Here is a 20,778-nt window from a genome sequence, read left to right on the forward strand (position 1 = left end):
GGAGTGGGAGATAGAGGTTGCAGAGCTCTTTGGTGCATTGAGGGCCCTGACCATCCCTGAGAATTAGGGACTTGTTCCAGTGCTCAACTGTTCCAAGTGTGAAAAGTAGTTTCCCTCATATCTAGGAAAAATTTCCTTGTTACAACTTGTCACTTTTCCCTCAAGTTCTTTTCCTGCTCACCTCAGCAGAGTTTGTTTCTGTCTTCTCAGTACTGCCCCGTCCCCCCCGACCCCTACCATTTTAAGTAATGGCAGACCGCAACTATCTTCTCTTCTCCAGACTAAACAAACCCAATCCTTTCAGAAAAAAACATACTTTTTCATGTTCTTTTTCTTAAAATCCTTTCAGAAAAAACCATACTTTTTCATGTTCTTTTTCTTAGTACGTTCTTTTTCACATACTACAGCCCTGTATCCCCTCCTGGCCCTTTGCTGGACTTACACCAGTTTGCCAATCTTTCTTCTATGGGGGAAGAGGGAAACTGGGCCAAATATGCCAGGGACAGCCTGGTAGATGTAAGTACGGGAGAATAATCACTTCCCACAAACTGCTCTCTGCATTCTTGCTAATACCAGTAATTTGGGGTTCCCACAAGGGCACACTGCTGTTGTGTTCAATTTTTTGCCTGCAAGGACCCACCACTGGTCCTCTGCATTAGGTGGTCACTCACTCACCCTCCTTGGGACTCTAGAAGGTATATTATTGCCCTGTTTGTCAACGCCAATATCATAATTTTCTTTTGGGATGAGGAAACTCTTCCTAGGGAGAAGTGAACTCCTACGGGCAATGTTGAGAGCAAGAACCCTCAATAGCATCATGTCTGATCTTGAAAGTTGTAGATACTGGGGACAGTGGGAGGGTTTCAGAAGGTGAGGGATGGCATGTTGTGCCACTGGGCTGGATTCCCCATGATCTTTCAGACACTGGAGAATTTTATAGGTATAGGAACATGACACTTGAATAATCGAATAAGCCCTGCTTCTCATTCACCTTGGGAAAGTAAGTCAACTTGTTGAAACTGTGTGTGTCTATCCAACACTATAAATATATAAGCTACGTAATACGTACATCACTAGGTGCTTTGATAATTGGATGATAATCAAGTTTTTGAGAGTTACTCTTTTCCATAATTACGACAGAGCAGACTTAAGTAATAAGATTGTGTCTATCTTCATTTCATCTTTTGGAAATAATATGCTAAGGTAAAAATCCTAAAATGCATGACTGTAATAAAATGAGATTATTTCCACAGTCTCAGAGTATATTTGAGGATTGTGTTCCCTCAGGTAAAACATTTCCGGGCTCTGCAGGAGCAGGCCAATACATACTTGGATCTTCTGTGCTCCATGTGTGATCTGTCAGATGCTGCAGTGAAGAGGACAGCAACAGATATTCAACAAACAAAACAAACGGTACAAGATAACCACAGCAACCCACTTTTAATCCGATTTAGAGCTTTAACTGCTTTGATCTGTCCTCTTTTAAAAAGGTCACATTGGGTAATGATTTAAAGAAATGTCTTCTTACTTTCATCTAAAGTATTTCTTTTAGATATAGTTTTCTCTTTCTTTCTCTGCCTTTTTAAAAAATTAAATCCACACATGGCCATCCTGGTAGTAATACCAAGGCAGACAACAAACACTGAAAAAGTGCTTAGACAATATTACAAGATGTTGGTCTAAAGCCATACAAATAATATTATGTGGAAGAAAACATGATCCAAATTTTTTTTTTCCATAAAACACAATTCAGTCAATTCTTCTATGTATTTTATTGAAGTTTAGACATATTTTATTGTTATGATTTATTCAACAGTAGGCTGATGTTCTTATTAGCGTATACTAATATATTAATTGTAATTATAATAAAAAAATCTGATGATTCAATTAATAAGTCGGAGTGCATCTATTTCAGCATATGAATTTATAGAAGTGTACCTCAGTTTTAAGCATTAAAGTAGCTTAATGCTTGGGTTTAAAATAAAATTATAAACCTGAGTTTTTAGAAAAGAAACATTATGAGCACTCCTCTTGTAAACATGGAAAATTTAGTTTCACATACACGCACCACAAAGGTTTTGAAGCTACGTCTACCAAAAGTAAAAATCCAGTATATACAATAATGGTATTCCGTACCAGAGAAGCAAATTATACCAATCCAGGTAATCCATAAAAAAATGGCAGTCCAAATATTGAATAGCAAAAAAGCATCCCAAACATCAGAATAAGAGTCTCCTTTTATGTATAAAGCAGTGAAACATTTTTCAGAAATCACAGACGGTACAGTGCTGAGATTTATTAAGCTGGTTGAGTGTCTAAACCTTAAAGGCGCCCTACTGCTGTATTTGGAGCAAAAGAAGCTCTGTCACTATTAGTTTAAGGTGATTGATGGGCTCAGATCTGGTAAGCATTCTTCTTACTGGCATTTTACAAAATGTAAATAACTGGGCTAAGCAAATTAAATGGAAGTGTTTAATTTAAGTTTTTATTTGGTCATTGCGAAGGCATGTAGGGTACAGTCCAGCAATATTCTTGGCAGACAGTAGACTAAATTTTGCAGTTAATTTAAGCTTTAACAGAAGACTGAGGACACTTAGAAATACACATGCTCATATACATACTTGCATCTTTCAAGGGTGAGTCATAATTTATTTTTTTTTCCCCACATCTTTCCCCTGAGAGGTCCGATTTTTCTGACTTTTGAAGGTTAAGACTCTTGGTGGATGATATTAGCCCCTTCAGAATCTAGTGCAGAAATTTGCTTTAGTACAGTATTGTGCTCAGAGGAAGAATGGTATTCATCCTCCATTCTCCAAAAATAGATGCATTAAAGTATTTCTACTCCTTTTAATTTCTTTTCTTCTAGATTGAGCAACAGATAATGCACTCACAGTGTTTGGCTCAAGGTTGGGAAGAGATCAAACAAATGAAGGCTGAGCTGTGGATGTATTTCCAGGATGCAGATCAACAACTACAGAATTTGAAAAGGAGACGGGCAGAGTTGGAGCTAAACATTGCCCAGAATATGGTACTCCAGGTTAAGGTAAGGAGACTTTGGGTTAAGAATAGATGGTAAGGAAGGAAGAAATTCATCCCGTGGCTGACATTATGTTACATTATGACATTCATGTTAATATGCACATATTGCGTACAATTGCTAACATGTTGTAACCCAGAGCAGAAAAGAGGAAAGAATGTTTCCTTATTGATGGTACAGGGTGACACAGAAAGCAAAACACTGTACTTTAATGTTTTTCTGTTCTGCCTTTTTTTTTTTTTTCCCCCTTAACAGCAGACAATTTTCAGCCTACTGTTCTGCTTTGCCTTTGCTTTTAATAGGCTAATTGCTGGTCACAGTGGACCTGAAGATAAGATCTGCCACTTATGCTTGCAAAGTTCTTTGATTTCAGTACTTCCGTACAGCAGGAGACTTCACTATTTCAGTCAGGAACTTTAGATTGTTATGAAAGGCAGGCACCTGCTGTACTGTCAGATGTGGCACAGCGTGCATCTTTGAATTTGCCCTCGTAAAGAAAGGTGCCTAGCTCCATTTGAAGCAGTCACAGAGAGGCAGAGCTGGGCAGTAGCACCTCTTCTTCAGAACTCCTACCAACCTTTAGTGAAAATGCATCATTCCAGTAAAGTGCTGGAATTGGGCACGGGTATTTAGTTACAGACCTAGGATGGGGGAAAAGATCGTATTTACCCTAGACAGTGTGTAAGTGCTGAAAAATATTTGGTTAGTTTTAGCTGTCAGTATAGTGTATTTTTGGGGTGGGGGTTGTCCTCTGTGACATCTTATTCAGTAAGAAATGTCTGTGCAGATGGAGTCTTTTATTTATGGAATTTATTAACTAAAATAGCAATCATACCTAGATAATCATTGGCTTTCTTTCAATAATGACAGTGATAATGGTCGCTATTATAGAAGTAGGAACAAAACAAAGTATGGATGTAGGGCTCACTGACTCATGGATTCTGCTTCCTATTTTTAGTCAGTAATGAAAAGGTAAAGGAAAAAAATGAGCTAGAAACAGTACTGGTAAAATTAATTTTCATGAGATGAAGACTGTCTTGCATTTTTTACTGTATGGTGGGAGCTGTGCTAGTCCAGAAGCCTGGATAAGGTGTGACTTGATCGTGATTTCTGTTGATCACTGGCACTTGGAAGCTGCTCTGGTTTGACTTCCTGTCTATAACCAACCTGTCCTCTCCTCAAAAGATGGGGCACAAGGTTAGGGGAGAGGAGAAGGTGTTTTTTCCAACTTACATCTGCACAGCATTTGGCTGTGCAGATAATTAGTCCTTAGACAATGTATTTACTTCAGAATTTTTATTTAAATTCCATCTTATAATTTTGAGTAGGTGTCACCATATTGATTTTGACTTGTATGTTTTTCAGGAATTCAGTCAGAAGTTGCAGTCCAAACAGTTGGCTCTTACCACTGTGACTGAGAAGGTGAACAAACTAACCCAAGGACAGGAATCACCTGAACACAAGGAAATAGGAGAACTGAGCAACCAGTGGCTGGACCTCTGCCTTCAGGCGCACAGTTTGCTCATAGAGAGGGAGGAAGATCTGCAGAGGACGGGGAATTACCATGATCGCATGAATGTAGTTGAAGTTTTCTTGGAAAAGCTCACAAAAGAGTGGGACAACCTGGCTAGGTAAAAAAGGAGTAGCACGCACAAAGCTGACAGTGCATATATGCTGAAAGAGCTGCTTACAGAGTTTCTCTAAGTTGGATCCACTAAAAACCCCTTTTTCCATGCATAATTAAAAGCGAGTCTGCCTTCTTAATTATAGGACAATTACTTATATTGAAATAAAGAGAGTTTGAGAAGCCAGATCTTCAGTGTTTGTCTTTAAGACAAGTACTGATTGATCCCATCTCAAGGTATAGAATTTTGTGGTGTTTCAGGAATTTAGACTATTTTATTTGCATTCTTTCATTTGTTTACTGTGTTTCATGTGTGTTTTTCACTGTGATACCATGTTTTTTCTATTAGACTATTACATTAAAGCTTAGTAGCTGCTGTTAAGCGATTGCAGCTGCTTTGTATGGCATAAACACACCAGGTGCCTATACAATTGTGAGAGTCTGTTACTGCTGCTGTCACTGGCGTGGAACAAGATTCACTGTACCTCAGTGCTTGTTCATCTGTGCAATATAACCAGTATGCTCTGTAGTATTCATGTTAATTTGTATGGTCATCCTGATGATCATATTGCAGATGAAAGTGAGAGGAATTAAAAGTGTTTAACTCTTTAATTAATTAGGACTGGAACCTCCAAAAGAATCTGAACACTGTAGGTATTTATATCGTGTTGTTGTCAGTGTATATAGTGGGCTTATAATTCATCCTGACCTCTTTTAAAAGCCTGTCCTGAGATAGGATCTAATAATTCGTCTTGGTTCTGTCCATTTTGATAACAGATCTGATGCTGAAAGTACAAACGTGCACCTTGAAGCTTTGCAAAAATTGGCACTGGCACTACAGGAAAGGAAATTTGCTCTAGAAGATTTGAAAGATCAGAAGCAGAAGATGATAGAACATCTGAATCTTGATGACAAAGAATTGGTAAAGGAACAGTTTGGTCATTTTGAGCAACGCTGGACTCAGCTGGAGGACCTTGTCAAAAGGAAAATTCAAGTTTCTGTTTCAACCTTAGAAGAGCTCCGTTTGGTGCATTGCAAATTTCAGGAACTAATGGAATGGGCAGAGGAGCAGCAACCTAGTATCTCAGAGGCTCTTAAACAGAGCCCACCTCCAGATTTGGCTCAGAGTCTTCTCATGGATCATCTTACCATTTGCAGTGAGCTTGAAGCCAAACAGCTTGTTCTGAAGATGCTCATGAAAGATGCTGACAGGGTGATGACCAACCTGGGGCTCAATGAAAGGCAGGAGCTGCAGAAAGCGCTTTCTGATGCACAGCACCATGTAGATTGTCTCAGTGATCTGGTTGGCCAGAGGAAAAAGCACCTAAATAAAGCACTGTCTGAAAAGACCCAGTTTCTCATGGCAGTCTTTCAAGCTACAAACCAAATTCAGCAGCATGAGAAGAAGGTAACGCTTCCAGAACACATTTGTCTGTTGCCAGAAGATGTGAACAAACAGATCAGGACTTGCAAGAATGCCCAGGCAAACCTGAAGGCCTATCAAAATGAAGTCACAGGGTTGTGGGCACAAGGAAGGGATTTAATGAAAGACGCAACAGAACAGGAAAAGAGTGAAGTGTTAGGTAAACTGCAAGAACTGCAGAATGTGTATGACACTGTTTTACAAAAGTGTAACCAGAGATTGTTAGAACTGGAGAAAAATATAGTTTCCAGGAAATATTTCAAAGAAGACTTGGATAAAGCTTGCCATTGGCTAAAACATGCTGATATTGTCACATTCCCAGAAGTCAATGTAATGAATTCTAACTCTGAACTATACAGCCAGTTGGCAAAATATCGACAGATTCTAGAGCAATCTCCAGAATACGAAAACTTGTTACTTGCACTGCAAAGAGATGGCCAAGAAATCCTACTGTCACTTAATGAAGTGGATCATTCTTATCTGGATGAAAAACTTAGTATTCTCCCTCAGCAATTCAGTATTGTCACTGTTCTGGCAAAAGAAAAATTATATAAGGTTCAGGAAGCAATTTATGCCAGAAAAGAGTATGCCTCTTTGATTGAGTTGACAAGTAAAGCTCTGACTGAGCTAGAAGATCAGTTTATTAACATGGACAAAGCTTCAGCTTCTGTTTTAGTCAAAGAAGTTGTGTCACTCCAGCAGGCCTACAGAGATCTCTTGGGTGAAGTGGTGAGCCTCGGTGCAGCAGTGGATGAACTAAACCAGAAGAAAGAGGCCTTTCGAAGCAGTGGCCAGCCATGGCAACCAGATGAGATGTTAAAACTTGTCACGCTATATAACAAGTTGAAGAGGCAAATAGAACAGAAAATCAACGTGTTGGAAGACACGATAGAAGCATGCCAGGAGCATGAGAAAATGTGTGTGCAGTTTGAGGCACAACTGGAGGCGGTGAAGAAGGAGCAGATGAAGGTAAATGAAGAAACACTCCCAATAGAAGAAAAGTTGAAAATATACCATTCTCTGGTGGGCAGCTTGCAGGACTCGGGAAGTCTTCTGAAGCGAATAACTGAGCATCTAGAAGCCCTTTCTCCTCAGCTTGACGCATCTGTATGTGAGACAACAAATCACCAAGTGCAGTCTTGGCAAGAGAAACTAAAGTCTTTGCATGCTGCCATTGGTGACACTGTGATGGAGTGCGAGAACAGACTTGTGCAAAGCATAGACTTCCAGACAGAAATCTGCCGCTCACTCGACTGGTTGAGATGGGTGAAAACAGAACTTAATGGAACATTAAGTTTAGACCTCAAACTACAAACCATCCAAGAAGAAATCCGAAAGGTTCAGATACATCAGGAAGAGGTGCAGTCAAGCCTGAGAATAATGAATGCATTGAGCAATAAAGAGAAAGAGAGATACATGAAAGCAAAGGAGCTGATACCTGCTGACCTGGAAAACACTCTTGCTGAGCTGGCAGAACTAGATGGTGAAGTTCAAGAAGCTATTCACATGAGACAGGTTAGTGCACACAAAGTGTCGTTAGTTTCTCACTCATGAAGCTGAAAAAGCTGCTTCTATGGCTTGATGTTTGTAATCATCATGAAAAGCTTGGGTTTAATAATACTGTTGTTTGGGTTTTTTTAATTACTTAGGTTGTGGCCTGTTGCCATGGACAACTTGGTGGGGAGGGAGAAAAGGTTTCCTTCATATGCATTTATACCTGCACGTAGATGAGCAAACTCACTCAAAACCTACTTCCGTGTATTCTCTCCGGATCTGTATTTTAGAGAAAACAAAGGGAAAAGAAAGCAAGCATGGGCAAAATCCAAACTCTCATCAGAGGATATTTTTATTGCTGCTGTGAATTTTATTTCTGTGACTCTCTGTATAATTTTCCCTTTCATTTCAGGCCACCTTGAATAAATTATATAGTCTCTGCCAAAGATACTACCAAGTGATGCAGATAGCAAATGACTGGCTGGAAGATGCTCAGGAATTTCTACAATTAGGAAGAAATGGTCTTGATATTGAGAACTCTGAGGAGAACCTAAGGAACCACATTGAATTTTTCAGCACAGAAAGTCAGTTCAGTAATCATTTGAAGGAGTTACAGGGCCTTGTGTCTGAGATAGAGCCCTTTATCCAAGCCACAGCAAGAGAGCAGCTGATCCAGAATGTAGCTGCATTGGAGGAAAAGGCCAAAGGAGCAAGGCAAGAAGCCAAAACCCAGCAAGAACAGTTGCAAAGGTATATTCATCTTTTCTTTTCTTTTTTTCTTTTTTTATTTTTCTTCATTTCAACCTAGACAAAGTCACTGAGGAGGAGTCTAACAAGTGCTCTTAAATGCTCAGCTGTGTTTGTAAGACATCATGAGCATATGCTTCTATGTATGCTCTTTCCCAGTAATCTTTCTTTTTCTTGGAAAATACTGTGTAACAGCAATATAAAGTAGTTACATTGAAAACTAGGTTCAGCAACATTCCTGATTTTCAAACAGTTTTATATTGCGTTAAATTGTTCTTTCTGGAACTGTATTTGTTAAAGGTGTGCTTCTGAGTGGCAGGAGTACCAGACAGCAAGACAGAAGGTTATTGAAGTGATGAATGAGGCTGAGAAAAAATTATCTGAATTCTCAGTAGCTAAAGCTGCTTCTTCTCATGAATCAGAAGAGAAATTGCTAACACATAAGGTGAGGTACTGAAAATTATATGAAATCCTTTTCCTTCAGTGAAAATTAGTGTATGTTTTGTAGAATCTGACCTGCGGCAAGATGAATCTGAGTTTTAGATCTTTTTCTGTAGTGCTTAACTATGCCGTAGCACACCAAGAGGTGTTTTGTACTGTGCAGAACACACATTTTATTGGTGGGGTGACTGAGGCAGATATTTTTAATCACTTTTCAGCTTAATGTCTGTCTGTGTGCCTATGACTGTAAAGAACTGGAAAGAACCAGGAGGTTCCTAAAAGTCTTAGGTGCATAAGCCCCCAAATTGTGTGCCCTACAAGAAATTCAGATCAGTAGAAACATCCATCTACTTTGGATCACAACGAATAGTTTTACTAGAATAGGAGGGGTTGGGGTTTAATGTTGACTCTTGTTTAGTCTAAAAAGAAATGTAACTTAAAAGAGTTACCTTCTCCTGTAGTATTTAGGGTGCTAATCGGTCACCTTGATATAGGCAGTTGGTGACACTTCAGACATCCTGCCTGGCCTCCAGCTGTGTCTTTGTGAAGGCAGGAATCTCCCCTAAGAGTAATGTCATGTCTTCCAGCTTCATGAGAATATCCTGATACCCCTGGACATCTTAAATGACATTAAAGATAAACATGAAGTAAATGTATGCTTAAATACATGAACCGCTTCTTTTATTTTTAGACTCTAACAGAAGTCAGACTTTTCTATGAGAAGTTTTCTGAATAGTCATTTCCATCCCTTTTGAGAGGCTAGCAAGGAAGAAAAAATCTGGTTACACCAGATTTCTACTGCTTCCAGAGAGATGCATTTTCGACCAGGCCCTTCAGGTAGCTGTAGCTAGTATATTGCATATGAAAAATAGTGAGACCTGACCACCTCACTCAGCAGAATTACCTCCTCTTTGTCTGCAGTGGATGGAAGTGGCTCATCTGCCTGCAAATGTGTTGAATAGTTATGAGTTGTGTTGTAAAAGAGGAAAACAGTGCTTGTTGTTTCTTTTTCAGACTCTTGTGTCTGTAGTGAATTCTTTCCATGAGAAGATCACAGCCCTGGAAGAAAAGGCTTCACAGCTGGAAAAAGTTAGCAACGATGCTAGTAAGGCAACTATAAGCAGATCCATGACAACAGTTTGGCAGCGCTGGACACGGCTCCGGAGTGTAGCTCAAGAACAAGAAAAAATTTTGGAAGATGCAGTGCAGGAGTGGAAAGGCTTTAATGATAAGGTAACTTCTTGTCTTGGTAAATCCTACTTTGTTAACTGTACATAGGTTTTCACCCATTATAGTGCCTTATTGATCTTCTTAAGGTAGAGAAAGCTGATAGCAGGGATAACAGTGATTATTCTCAGGTCATAGAAAAAAAAACAGCTATGGAAGACCTAGGTTTAGAACCACTATCTCAAAGGTTTGCACTGTTCTTCTATATGCATAGATGTATAGTAAATACATGTATAGTTTCTGGTGGTTCTTCAGAACCTTCTTCTCTGCTTCCCTTCCCCAGATGGTCTATTCTAGATTAAGTGAAACTCTTCTTTTTTCCCTGCCTTTTTTTATTTTCTACCTTTTTTTTAATCTCTCGCTCCAAAGAGTATGAAATTGCTATTTCTAAGTTTATTCAGTGTTATTATCGCCTGTCACATCTCACCAATCATTAATCTCTTTTTTTTCCTCATATCCTCCCTGCCTACCTGACTCTTTGTCTGCCATTGTCTATTATCTATTATTTTATGCTCATATTGCAGGTTCTTTGGGAATGGGGATAATCTTTTTGTTAAACGTATGACTTGTGCCAGATATGGGTCTGCCTGGGGGTAGAGCTCTAGGTCCTATGGCAATAAAGATAATAAATGCTAAAACGTATGAGGAGCCACTCATCACTCAACAAAAAATTCCCTTAGCAAGTCCTAGTCCACTGTGAATAGCTAGGGCTAGCTAGCTACATCTGGCACATTAGAGCATAGATCTATATCTGCTATAGAGCCTGCTGCAGAAGCCCTGTATCACAACTGTTTTACAGCATCTATATGTACAGCACTTGGTTTAACACCTTTAGATATTAGTTGTAATAGCTTCTTTCTAATTTCATTGTTGCCAAGACTATGTTTCTTTCCATAGATTCAGAAAGCCACCACAGCAATAGATGAGCTACAGGGTCGCTTACCAGAAAGCTCAGTGGAAAAAGCATCCAAGACAGAGCTCCTAGAACTCCTGGATTACCACAGCAGTTTTCTTCTGGATGTGGAGCACCAGCTGTCATCTTTGGGCCTGCTCAAACAGCACGCTGTCAGCATGCTGCAGGATGTGGAAGTAAAGCCTCAGTCTCAGGAGGAACTACCAGTCATGCAAGAAATCAAAGCTATGCAAGATCGATGCCACAAGTAAGGAAATATTTTAGAGGATTCACTAGAAAAATTATACCTTATAATTCATTAATGAGTTCACATATCACTTTTGTTATCATTAACAGTTACCATGCTTAAAACAAGTATTAGTTATTATATTTAAAATAAGCTTCAGTTTATTTTTAAATGATCTTTAATTAATCTTGAAATATGGTTTGACCATTATTTTTTATTTCCATCAGCAGGAGTATGCATTTTAGAATATGTACTTCTGGCCTTGCATTTTAACAGTAACTTATGTAGGATTTGTAAAAGCTACATTAAAGTTATACCTTTCAATTATATGAAACACTTCCATTGCATCTCACCATTAACAGTGAACTTTTATCTGTCTGTATCCTAACTTTAGATTAGTTTATCACTTTGCTTCCCTGTTGGAAGCACCTAGGTACCAAAAGTAGATATCCTATGAAATTTACAGCGGAATTTAGTGCATATGCAAATAAAACATATCTTAATATTTCACCCTTTGGTCATATGAATGTTTATCTAAATCTGAAATGTTTTCCTGTTCTGTATAAACCAGGGTGTTTTATGGCTAAGTTTCAGGACTCCTATCTACCTCATAAGGGCACTAAGATGCCATTAACTGGATCATAGAATCATATAGAATCACAGAATGGTTTGGGCTAGAACGGACCTTAAAGACCATCTAGTTCCAACCCCCCTGCCCTGGGCAGGGACACCTTCCACTAGACCAGGTTGCTCAAAGCCTCGTCCAGCTTGGCCTTGAACACTTCCAGGGATGGGGCATCCACAGCTTCTCTGGGCAACCTGTTCCAGTGCCTCACCACCCTCTCCGGGAAGAACTTCTTCCTGATCTCTAATCTACACCTCCCCACTTTCAATTTAAACCCATTACCCCTTGTCCTGTCACTACACGCCCTTGTAAAAAGTCCCCCCCAACTTCCTTGTAGCCCCTTCAGGTACTGGAAGGCTGCAATAAGGTCTCCCCGGAGCCTTCACTTCTCCAGGCTGAACAAGCCCAACTCTCTCAGCCTTTCATCGTAAGAGAGGTGCTCTAGCCCTCTGATCATCCTGATCATCATCACCACTGTAGGAAGAGGAAGTGAGATGGAGAATGAAAAAACTGTAAACCCTTCACCTTTGCTAATGCAATGCTCATTTTGTGCATGCATAACTGGTTATAGTAGAATGTCAATCCCTATAGAAAGTGTGTAGATATTAGCACTTCTGTAATTTCATTCTTCCCTTACAATTGGTTTCTAAGAAATAGGGTCTGTGATGATCTCTTGCTCATGTAAGTAAGGCATGATTCAGCTATGAAAGATTATACAAACATAAATCAAATATGGGAATATCAAAGTAAGATCCATGTCATGTACATAAAGGCTATACGTAGTCCTGTAGATCTTTCACAGAGCCGTTGTCTGAAAAAGATCCTGTTTTTATGGGAGATCCAAGTTCTTGAGGAAAGTGTGGAAATTCTGTTACTGGAAGCATGGAGATAGGTCCCTGGATCAAAAATGGTGTTCAGATGTTTGATCCATGCCTTATCCTATGCATTCTGCCAATGCAAATCCCATCAATAGGGGTGCAGTTTATCTCGGATTATTTTAGATTATAGATATCAGCATCTGAACTGGTTAATTCTCACCCTGTAGTTTGTGGAAATAGACAGGTCTAAGATGCATTTTTTCTGACCTATTTTAGAATGATGATGAATCATGCGAAATCATGCCCTAGAATTGCCTGCTTCCTTCACTGACAAAAAAGGTAGTCTGTGATGATGAGCTCAGATGTAGGTGTCTGTATTGTAAACACTTGCGTTTCTTCAAAAGATGTGTGCTCTCAATGTCAAAATACATAAAACTGCTAATTAAAAGGAATAAAGTGAAGAATGAACATGAGAAATTTAAGTGTGCCGCTTCAGTAGTCTGTTGCAGCATTGCCCCACTTTATTCCTCTGGATGTGGGGCTATCAGTCATTATCTTTATTATTCAATATTTTCTGACAAATCAGTGGTTTTAGACATTGCTTAATTCTTCACAAATAGTTATTGTTTTTTTTGTTTCTGAAGTATGCAACAGAAAGTAAAAAAAGGTGTGAAGATAGTGAAACAGGAGCTGAAGGAGCGTGAGGGGGTTGAAGCAGAGATTAATATTGTGAAGTGCTGGATCCAGGAAACAAAAGAATATTTATTAAGCCCTGATGTAGAAGTGGATACTCAACTTCAGGAGTTGCAGGTATATCAAATATCTGAATTTCTGAATTACAATACTTATCTTTATTGTAATCTGTTAGTGAGTGTTAATCAGTTTAAAACCACCAAGAATTCAAATTAGACAATGTTCACTAGTTTTTGAGTAAGCCACTAGAGAAATTCTTAAAGCATGAAGTAGCTGACGGGCTGTAATACCTTATTTTAAAGATATTTAAGAGATATTTAAGTATTTGTGTTTATGCAGTTTTACATGCTAGCATATTGCTTAGTGATTTTTCTCCTCTCATCTGTAATATGGGGAAACTATAGACTCTGACATTTCTATCTCAGCAGTTTGGGGTGGGGAGGGAAACAGCAAAATGAAATAAACTGATTTCAGTGGAACTGCTGAAAACTCGACATTCTCTATATGCACATGGTCACACAGGAATAGGGAACTGGACAGATAGTCATAAATAAGAGTCCATGGAATCCCAAGATAAATTTTTTTAAAATTTGAAAACACTACCTTGGTTGCAAGCTGCATGTATTATTTGCATTTACTGAGTTTACACAGACACATTCTTAACAATTCTCTTTTTCTGTCCTTAGTCTCTCTTTGGTGAAGTAACTACTCATCGCCAGGCTGTTGAAGAAATGGCTAAACAGCAACAGAATAAGTACTTGGAGCTTTATACCATTTTGCCTTCTGAACTCTCTCTTCATTTAGAGGAAGTTGGGCTGGCCCTTGTAACTTTACAAGATCAGGTAAAGCTTAGTACATAAATGCATTACAGACCTAGAGCCTGTCATTAGACTTTTTAACTTAGTGGAATGCAGTATCCAGGTGTGGTCAAACCATGACAACATTAAGTAGTTTTGTAACCTTCTTCCTTCAAATTAAAGTTAAATGAAAGTTAATTTCTTTTCAGGAGGAGAGATTTCTGGTTACTGAATTTAATTCTTATTGTTGACAGATTCAAACCAAAGAAAGAGAAACTCAGCAGATCAAAACACTGAATCAAGAGTATGGTCAGAAAATCCAGGGGGTAGCCAATGAACTGAATGCCATTCTTTCCAAGCTAAAAATGAAAACAAATGATATAGCACAAGCTAAACTTGAACAAAAGGTAAGACAAGGCTTCCCTTATTTGGTTACAGCATAAATTCTTCTGAATTGGGACACTCGATTTATACCAAAGTTGTATTTGTAAAGACTTGCATGACACATTTTTTAATTCTTTTCAAGAGAAGAATAGACAGAAATAAGGGATGACTGATGAGATTTTTAAATTATCTCTTTTGCACACTAGCATGCAGGGACTGGAGTGAGTAACAGAACTTGGAGGAAGTAGCTGAGCATAAAAGCAAGTCAGATGGACAAAGTTTTACTGTTCCCTCTGAATAATGAGTATGACTGCAATCTGGGAAAGCCTAAGGGGCTTCCAAACTGCTCCTTTTCCCAGTCTGTACTGAAAAGACCATTCTTTACAACACACCTTTACTTGCAATAAATAGAATTTACTTAGCCAGTAGTGCATCTCATGTAATTTGGTGCAGTAATGAGGTAAAGTACTACTGGTGTGGTTAAAGGTAATGCAGAGGACTCTTGATTGGTTTTGTAGGTTTTCTTAAACTTGGGTATGTACCACATGCAGAAAAACTCATCTATACTAAGGTGTAATGGCCAACTTAAGAAAATCATATCAGAGCAGGGAAGATTATCATATGCCAGTAAGGTGTTTTTTTGGGGGGAGAGGTGAGGAAGGGGATGGTTGAGGGTGGATTTTTGTTTGGTCTGGTTTGTTATTAGTCAAAAATAAACTTGACCAAGTTACTGTCTGAAACAAAGTGAAGCATACCGAATAGGAGAAGATTTGCTATGTCTGGTATGCCCAAAATTACCTGTTTATTTTCATGAGTTGCTCTCAATATGCTCCAAAGTACCATTTGCTTTGCAGGAGGTATCACTAAAATATATCCCTTTAAATTTGGTGTATCTCCTTGATTCCAGTAATTAAGCAGAAAGCCAGTCAGATGCGCTTTCCCATGTTGCATAGGCTAGAGATATTTTTATGTTAACATTGCTAATACTTTTATATTAACAGTGAAACTGATTGCAAAACATAAAATAAAAATCTGGTTTCAATCCCTGTGACCCAAGTCAAATGGTGCCTTCCCTCACTTTTAAACAGCATATAAATTCTGAATAATTTCTGTAGTAGAAACATTTATTTATGCATGCCTGAAATATGTGTGGGTTTGTGTTTAAATGAGTAGTTCAACAGCTGTCTTTACATGTAGATAGTTATGTCACAAAGTCATGCCACTGTTCATAGATTAAAATCTGTTTATCATAATGATTGATCATAGTTTACACTCTGAGGTGTGTCTGCCAGGACATCCCCTAATCTGGAGAGCTTGAAGTAAATTTAAGCACCTGTAGCTAAAGCAGTGTTCTGAATCAATTTTTGCCTGATGATTGCAATTCACATTTCTAAACATAATTGGAAAGGGGCTAGAGAGTTTGGAGTGATTAGACTTGTTTATATTACAAAAACAATGAATCATTAACACCTTAGGTATAAAAAGCAAATTAAAAAAAAATCCAATAATGCCTCTCCAGGAAACTGTAGCCCCTAGAGTGTGTTATCAGTCTATAAGAAAGATGGAAAAACTTTAGGGCTTCCTTTTTAAACTTTTCAGAAAGTGTGAAGCTATGGCAAGAAAAAATTATTTTAAAATGTTTCTGTTGAAACAGTGTAGCATGATCTAGACTGCTACTATGTCAAGATCAATCCATGAAAATGCAAGTTTCAAATGAAAATGAAAACTTTTATAATGCATTAATGGGTGATTACATATTTCTGAGCTGTAAGGGTATATTTTAAGACTGCAACAAAACAAAGCCCCTTTCCAATAAACAGAATCCTTGTCAGGGCAACGTGTGCTGACTGTTCCTTTCAAAAACAAACACAGAAAGATGTCCAAGAACAGATAATGTCACTCTGAAGTGACTCAGTCTTTTGCTATGGTAGGGAAAACGGTTATACATTTCAGCCAAGAAGTCAGAGAAGAAAGAGTAATGGTGCACATTTAAGAGATGACCAAACATCCTGCTGGTCTGCCTTGCTGTTTAAGACAAACATTATTGCTTTCCAGACAGAATAAAAATGGAATAAGCTATGGAGACTTTGAACAGGGTGTAAAAGTTTCAAGTCGAGCTAGAAATAATCAGCCAGAAAGCTAACACTTCCTGGATCGGTGATTTTCTTCTTTCTTTGTCTAGATCCTCGGTGAAGAGTTGGACTGCTGCAATATAAAGCTGTTGGAATTAGATGCATCAGTCCAGGACTTTGCAGAGCAGCACGCACCGCTGGCGAAGCAGCTGGCTAACCGGATAGGGAAACTCACTGCATTGCACCAACAGACCATACGGCAGGCTGAGTACAGAGCAGCCAATCTCAGTCAGGTATGATCTCAAATCTTTTCAGAAACAGAAGGAGCATGCAAACTTCTCATTTACTTTACTGTAGCTATGCGAGAAGAGGCATTCCGTGGCACATCTGCCTATTATTAGTCAGGGCTTGTGTCACACCTCTAAGAGAGCACAGACGGGTCAGATCAAGAGGGTAGAATAATTCTGTGATGCTGCTTTGACATCCTCTTCCATGAATCAGCTGCTAGTTGGTTCCTCTAGTGCCCCGAAAAGATTTATAGACTTTCTCACAGAGTAGCATGCCAGGAAACAGTATCTTATTGTCCTTTTCAGGGCCTCTATCATATCACTGCTACCTGTATTTGCAGCATTAAATAAATTAAAAAATTGCTTTGCTCTAGTCACAGCCTATGGAGGGTGAATATGATTTGTACATTCACTCTAAAAGCCTAGATACAATGCCCCTGATAATGCAGAATGTTTATGCAACAGTTCAGAATTCATAAAGATGCTTCCCCTGTGGCTCAAATTCCTGAAACTCCTTCGTATGTATTTTTTTGCTAATTGTTGTTATCCCAGAAAAGTCTAGCTAAAAGCAAATAAATGGATTTTCTATGGTTCTGCCATCAATACCCTGATAAATTAGGAGTTCTCTTTTCTGCACGCGTAAAGAATCTTCTCTAGGCTTAAAAAAAATAACTATTTTGTTATATTGTTTTCAGTTTCGTCTGATAAGTTGTTTTTTAAGAGAGAGATAAAATTACTATCAAAGTGAGAGTTCAGTCAAATGTACTTGGTGAAGGGATTTAACCATTAGGATATTTTTGTTCAGAACCAAGAAATCCACTTCCTACTGTAAAAAAAAAAAAATGCCAGTAAGGGCAACCTGCATGCAAATACAGCTCAGTCACCCAGGATTTGATTCATCCTTCATACAGGACAATTGCATAAAAATCAGTGAAATTATTCCTGCTAAGTGAGAAGAAAATTGAAACTGATGTGTACTTCGCTAAATAGAAGTTGGATGAATCAGAAAGCAGAGCTTTTGTCCTGTATTTTGAAAAAAGTACAACATTTCTTTTTTTGGAAATATGACAGACTGAGTGAACAAAACAGGCCTTTAAAAAAGGTGATTTGTGGGATGACGTAGAAAGAGACAAAGAAAAATAAGGAATGACACGAAGGAGGTTTACAGTGAGCCACAAATTGCACAAGAACTTTACTTATTTTGAAACTTATGTGCAAGGCTGAAATATGTGCAGTGTACCCTCTACGGGTATATTTGAGCATCAATGTACTTTCCCAGTGCGACCTACATCCTTATAGTGCCTTTTTTCCCCTGAAACAGTTATGCTTGTTACTGGAAGCAGACCTATTTTAACTCTGTAAATGCAGAAGTAATCAAATTATATTCAACAGTAAGGAAAAGCTGTTAAAACAATCCCCAAGTTAAAAACAGTAAATGAAATAAAATTAATTGTATCATTCTCTAAGAACTGTACAGAACTACATCTTAGGCTTAAGTGGATTTTTCTTTTATATCCAGGCTGCTTCACACTTGGAAGAATACAATGAGATGCTGGAGTTCATATTGAAATGGATTGAGAAAGCAAATATCCTAGTGCATGGTAGTATAACATGGAATTCTTCCTCTCAGCTTCGTGATCAGTTTAAAGCCTATCAGGTGATTATATAAGTTGTGGAATTTTAAAGGGCACTCTATTAAAACAGTTATTTTCTAAGCAGTGAGGTTTTATTTCCTATACCTTTTTTCTTCCTTTCCTTGAGGAGAAAGTCTTAAAATGCTAGGTTTCTTTGACTGTTGCCCCAAGTCTTAAAGATGATTAACTTATTTTGGAAATTTGTTTTGAAGACTGAAATTAAGATATATTGTTGAATATATCATGTTGCCTACATGATTCAAAGTTGATCTCCATGTTTATTCAAGTACATTGGATTCATACTAGCTTTGGATTGAATAGTGTGTCTATACACTGTGATTCTGTCACACAGAGTATCTCATTGCAGGTAATATTCCTCTAAAATTTTTCTTCCTGAACATGTTCTATGTCACATCAGAGTGATGTACTGTCCCTGTGACAGCGGAGTTTGTTCTGTAGGTGTCCATGTGTGTAATGTGTACGTGTGGGATCAGTGGAACAGTTTGATGAGGTTCCAGCTTCCCAGTGTTACATGACCACTTGAAAAAAATCAAAGCACTGTAAGTCTCACTAATGCCAAAAATAAGACTGCATTTTACATTAGTTAATTGTCAGCTGCAGTCAGTTGCATTCCCCTAGACCGAGGCAATGTAGTATGTCACACCTTCTTATTCTGAATAGGAACCTTCAGGTAATTTATCCTGAGGATAGCTGGGAGAGAGCACTTCTGGTTTGTTTTTGTTATGGCTTTTTCCTTGCTTCAGATGTTGATGGGCATACAGGCTTAACTAATGCCAACCCACAGAACACTTTTGTGTAGCTATTTTTTAAACAGTATTAACGAATGCTGCCCTGCTGTGACACTGCACCCAAGGGCTTTCTGCTGCTTCCCATTAGGTACATCAGGCTTCCAGAACAAATGCCATCCATAAATTGTATATATTATATTTTTACAGGCAAGTGTGTATAGCAAAACACTAAAATGAATGTGTTGGTAAGTACCGCTGCTGGAGCTTCATGTCTTATTCTTTTGTTTTCCAGTCTCCATAAGCTAAAGCACTTCAGCATACACTCAGAATCAAGCATATTGCCTAAGCCTTACAAGAAATCAGTAGAACTTAGTCATATGCTTACAGATGTGTACAAATTGAGGAGTTTAACACACCAGAAATATCCTTAAAGATACGTTTAATCTGAAGCTCAGCTATGGCATTCAATTTGTTTATATCTCCATCTAGACTATGCTTGATGAGTCCGGAGAGATTCATGGTGATCTTGAGGCCATGAGTGAGAGGATTGAGTATCTGGCAAGTGTATACTGTACAGAAGGCATGTCACAGCAAGTGCTGGAACTGGGGCGACGGACAGAGGAATTACAGCAAGTTATCAAAGTGCGGTTACCAAATCTCCAAGATGCTGCCAAGGTACATGAAAGCAGTTTTTCTAATGCTAGCTGACAGCTAGGGTGGTGTGTGCATCACGTTTCTGAGAGTATTAGCAGTGCAGGTTGTCTGGGGCATGTCTGAAGTTAGATATCTTGCACTGTTTGAGATACTGCCTTCAGGTGCTGTTCCAGATGGCGACAAGGTTTCTGCAGGTATTGTCATATCTGCCTGTTCTGGATGGATGTATTGGGGATCATGTTGTGTCTCAAATGGCACTGAGCGCCTATGTTTAGATACTTGAAAAGTGTCTGGGTTGACACTTATACTGTGCCATTTCCTTTATTTTTTTGTCTTTTTAAGAGAGATCTAAAGCTTGCTGTCTATTAATTCAGATCAGTACTGAACCAGACCAGGATTCCATAATGTAAGACGTACCTCTACAAGGGAGTTCAATGAAGAGCAAGAATGTGTTTTTCATGTTCCTGACATTTTTGTGCAGCTCTTCCATATGGGTTTCTTGTTAGTGTAAATGTGTGTTATGCCTATGCAATGTCTGAGAGCATGGCAAACCAGTGCAAGACACAGGGAAATTTTAATGTGATACAATAATTCAGGTAAAAAATTAATATTGTATTGGTATAATTAGTATATTTATAAGGGGTTTTCTGCCGTCACCTTTCACAGTTACACACTACTAAATAGGAAAATACCTAAAGACAAATAAGAGAATAAGCTATCACCAATTGTTAGGAAAATCACAGCTGAGGTTAAAAATTGCACTTCTACATATTTGACTCATATTTCACAACATTTAGAGGACACACCATAAATGCTACAGCAGCAGCAGCAGCCATAACAGTGTAATAGAGGTGTTTTGAATCATAGAATGGTTTGGGTTGGAAGGGACCTTAAAGACCATCTAGTTCCAACCCCCCTGCCATGGGCAGGGAC

General features: G+C 38.6%; 1 protein-coding gene across 1 annotated transcript in view; it reads left to right on the forward strand.

Annotated features, from left to right (window-relative positions):
* Nucleotides 1-20,778, forward strand: part of LOC104509642 (nesprin-1-like) — a gene marked incomplete at both ends in the record, with an annotated part of 54,287 nt that overhangs the window by 27,266 nt on the left and 6,243 nt on the right. Inside the window, 14 exons of the mRNA XM_010151656.1 lie at nucleotides 1,288-1,413; nucleotides 2,867-3,043; nucleotides 4,403-4,668; nucleotides 5,439-7,599; nucleotides 7,991-8,328; nucleotides 8,626-8,770; nucleotides 9,781-9,999; nucleotides 10,891-11,153; nucleotides 13,220-13,385; nucleotides 13,955-14,110; nucleotides 14,320-14,472; nucleotides 16,632-16,814; nucleotides 18,328-18,465; nucleotides 19,681-19,866. Coding sequence (XP_010149958.1) covers nucleotides 1,288-1,413; nucleotides 2,867-3,043; nucleotides 4,403-4,668; nucleotides 5,439-7,599; nucleotides 7,991-8,328; nucleotides 8,626-8,770; nucleotides 9,781-9,999; nucleotides 10,891-11,153; nucleotides 13,220-13,385; nucleotides 13,955-14,110; nucleotides 14,320-14,472; nucleotides 16,632-16,814; nucleotides 18,328-18,465; nucleotides 19,681-19,866 — 4,677 coding nt within the window. The remainder of the gene's footprint in view (nucleotides 1-1,287; nucleotides 1,414-2,866; nucleotides 3,044-4,402; nucleotides 4,669-5,438; nucleotides 7,600-7,990; nucleotides 8,329-8,625; nucleotides 8,771-9,780; nucleotides 10,000-10,890; nucleotides 11,154-13,219; nucleotides 13,386-13,954; nucleotides 14,111-14,319; nucleotides 14,473-16,631; nucleotides 16,815-18,327; nucleotides 18,466-19,680; nucleotides 19,867-20,778) is intronic.

Source organism: Eurypyga helias, unplaced genomic scaffold (genome assembly GCF_000690775.1).
Source record: "Eurypyga helias isolate BGI_N326 unplaced genomic scaffold, ASM69077v1 scaffold37275, whole genome shotgun sequence".
NCBI classification, from domain to species: Eukaryota; Metazoa; Chordata; class Aves; order Eurypygiformes; family Eurypygidae; genus Eurypyga; species Eurypyga helias.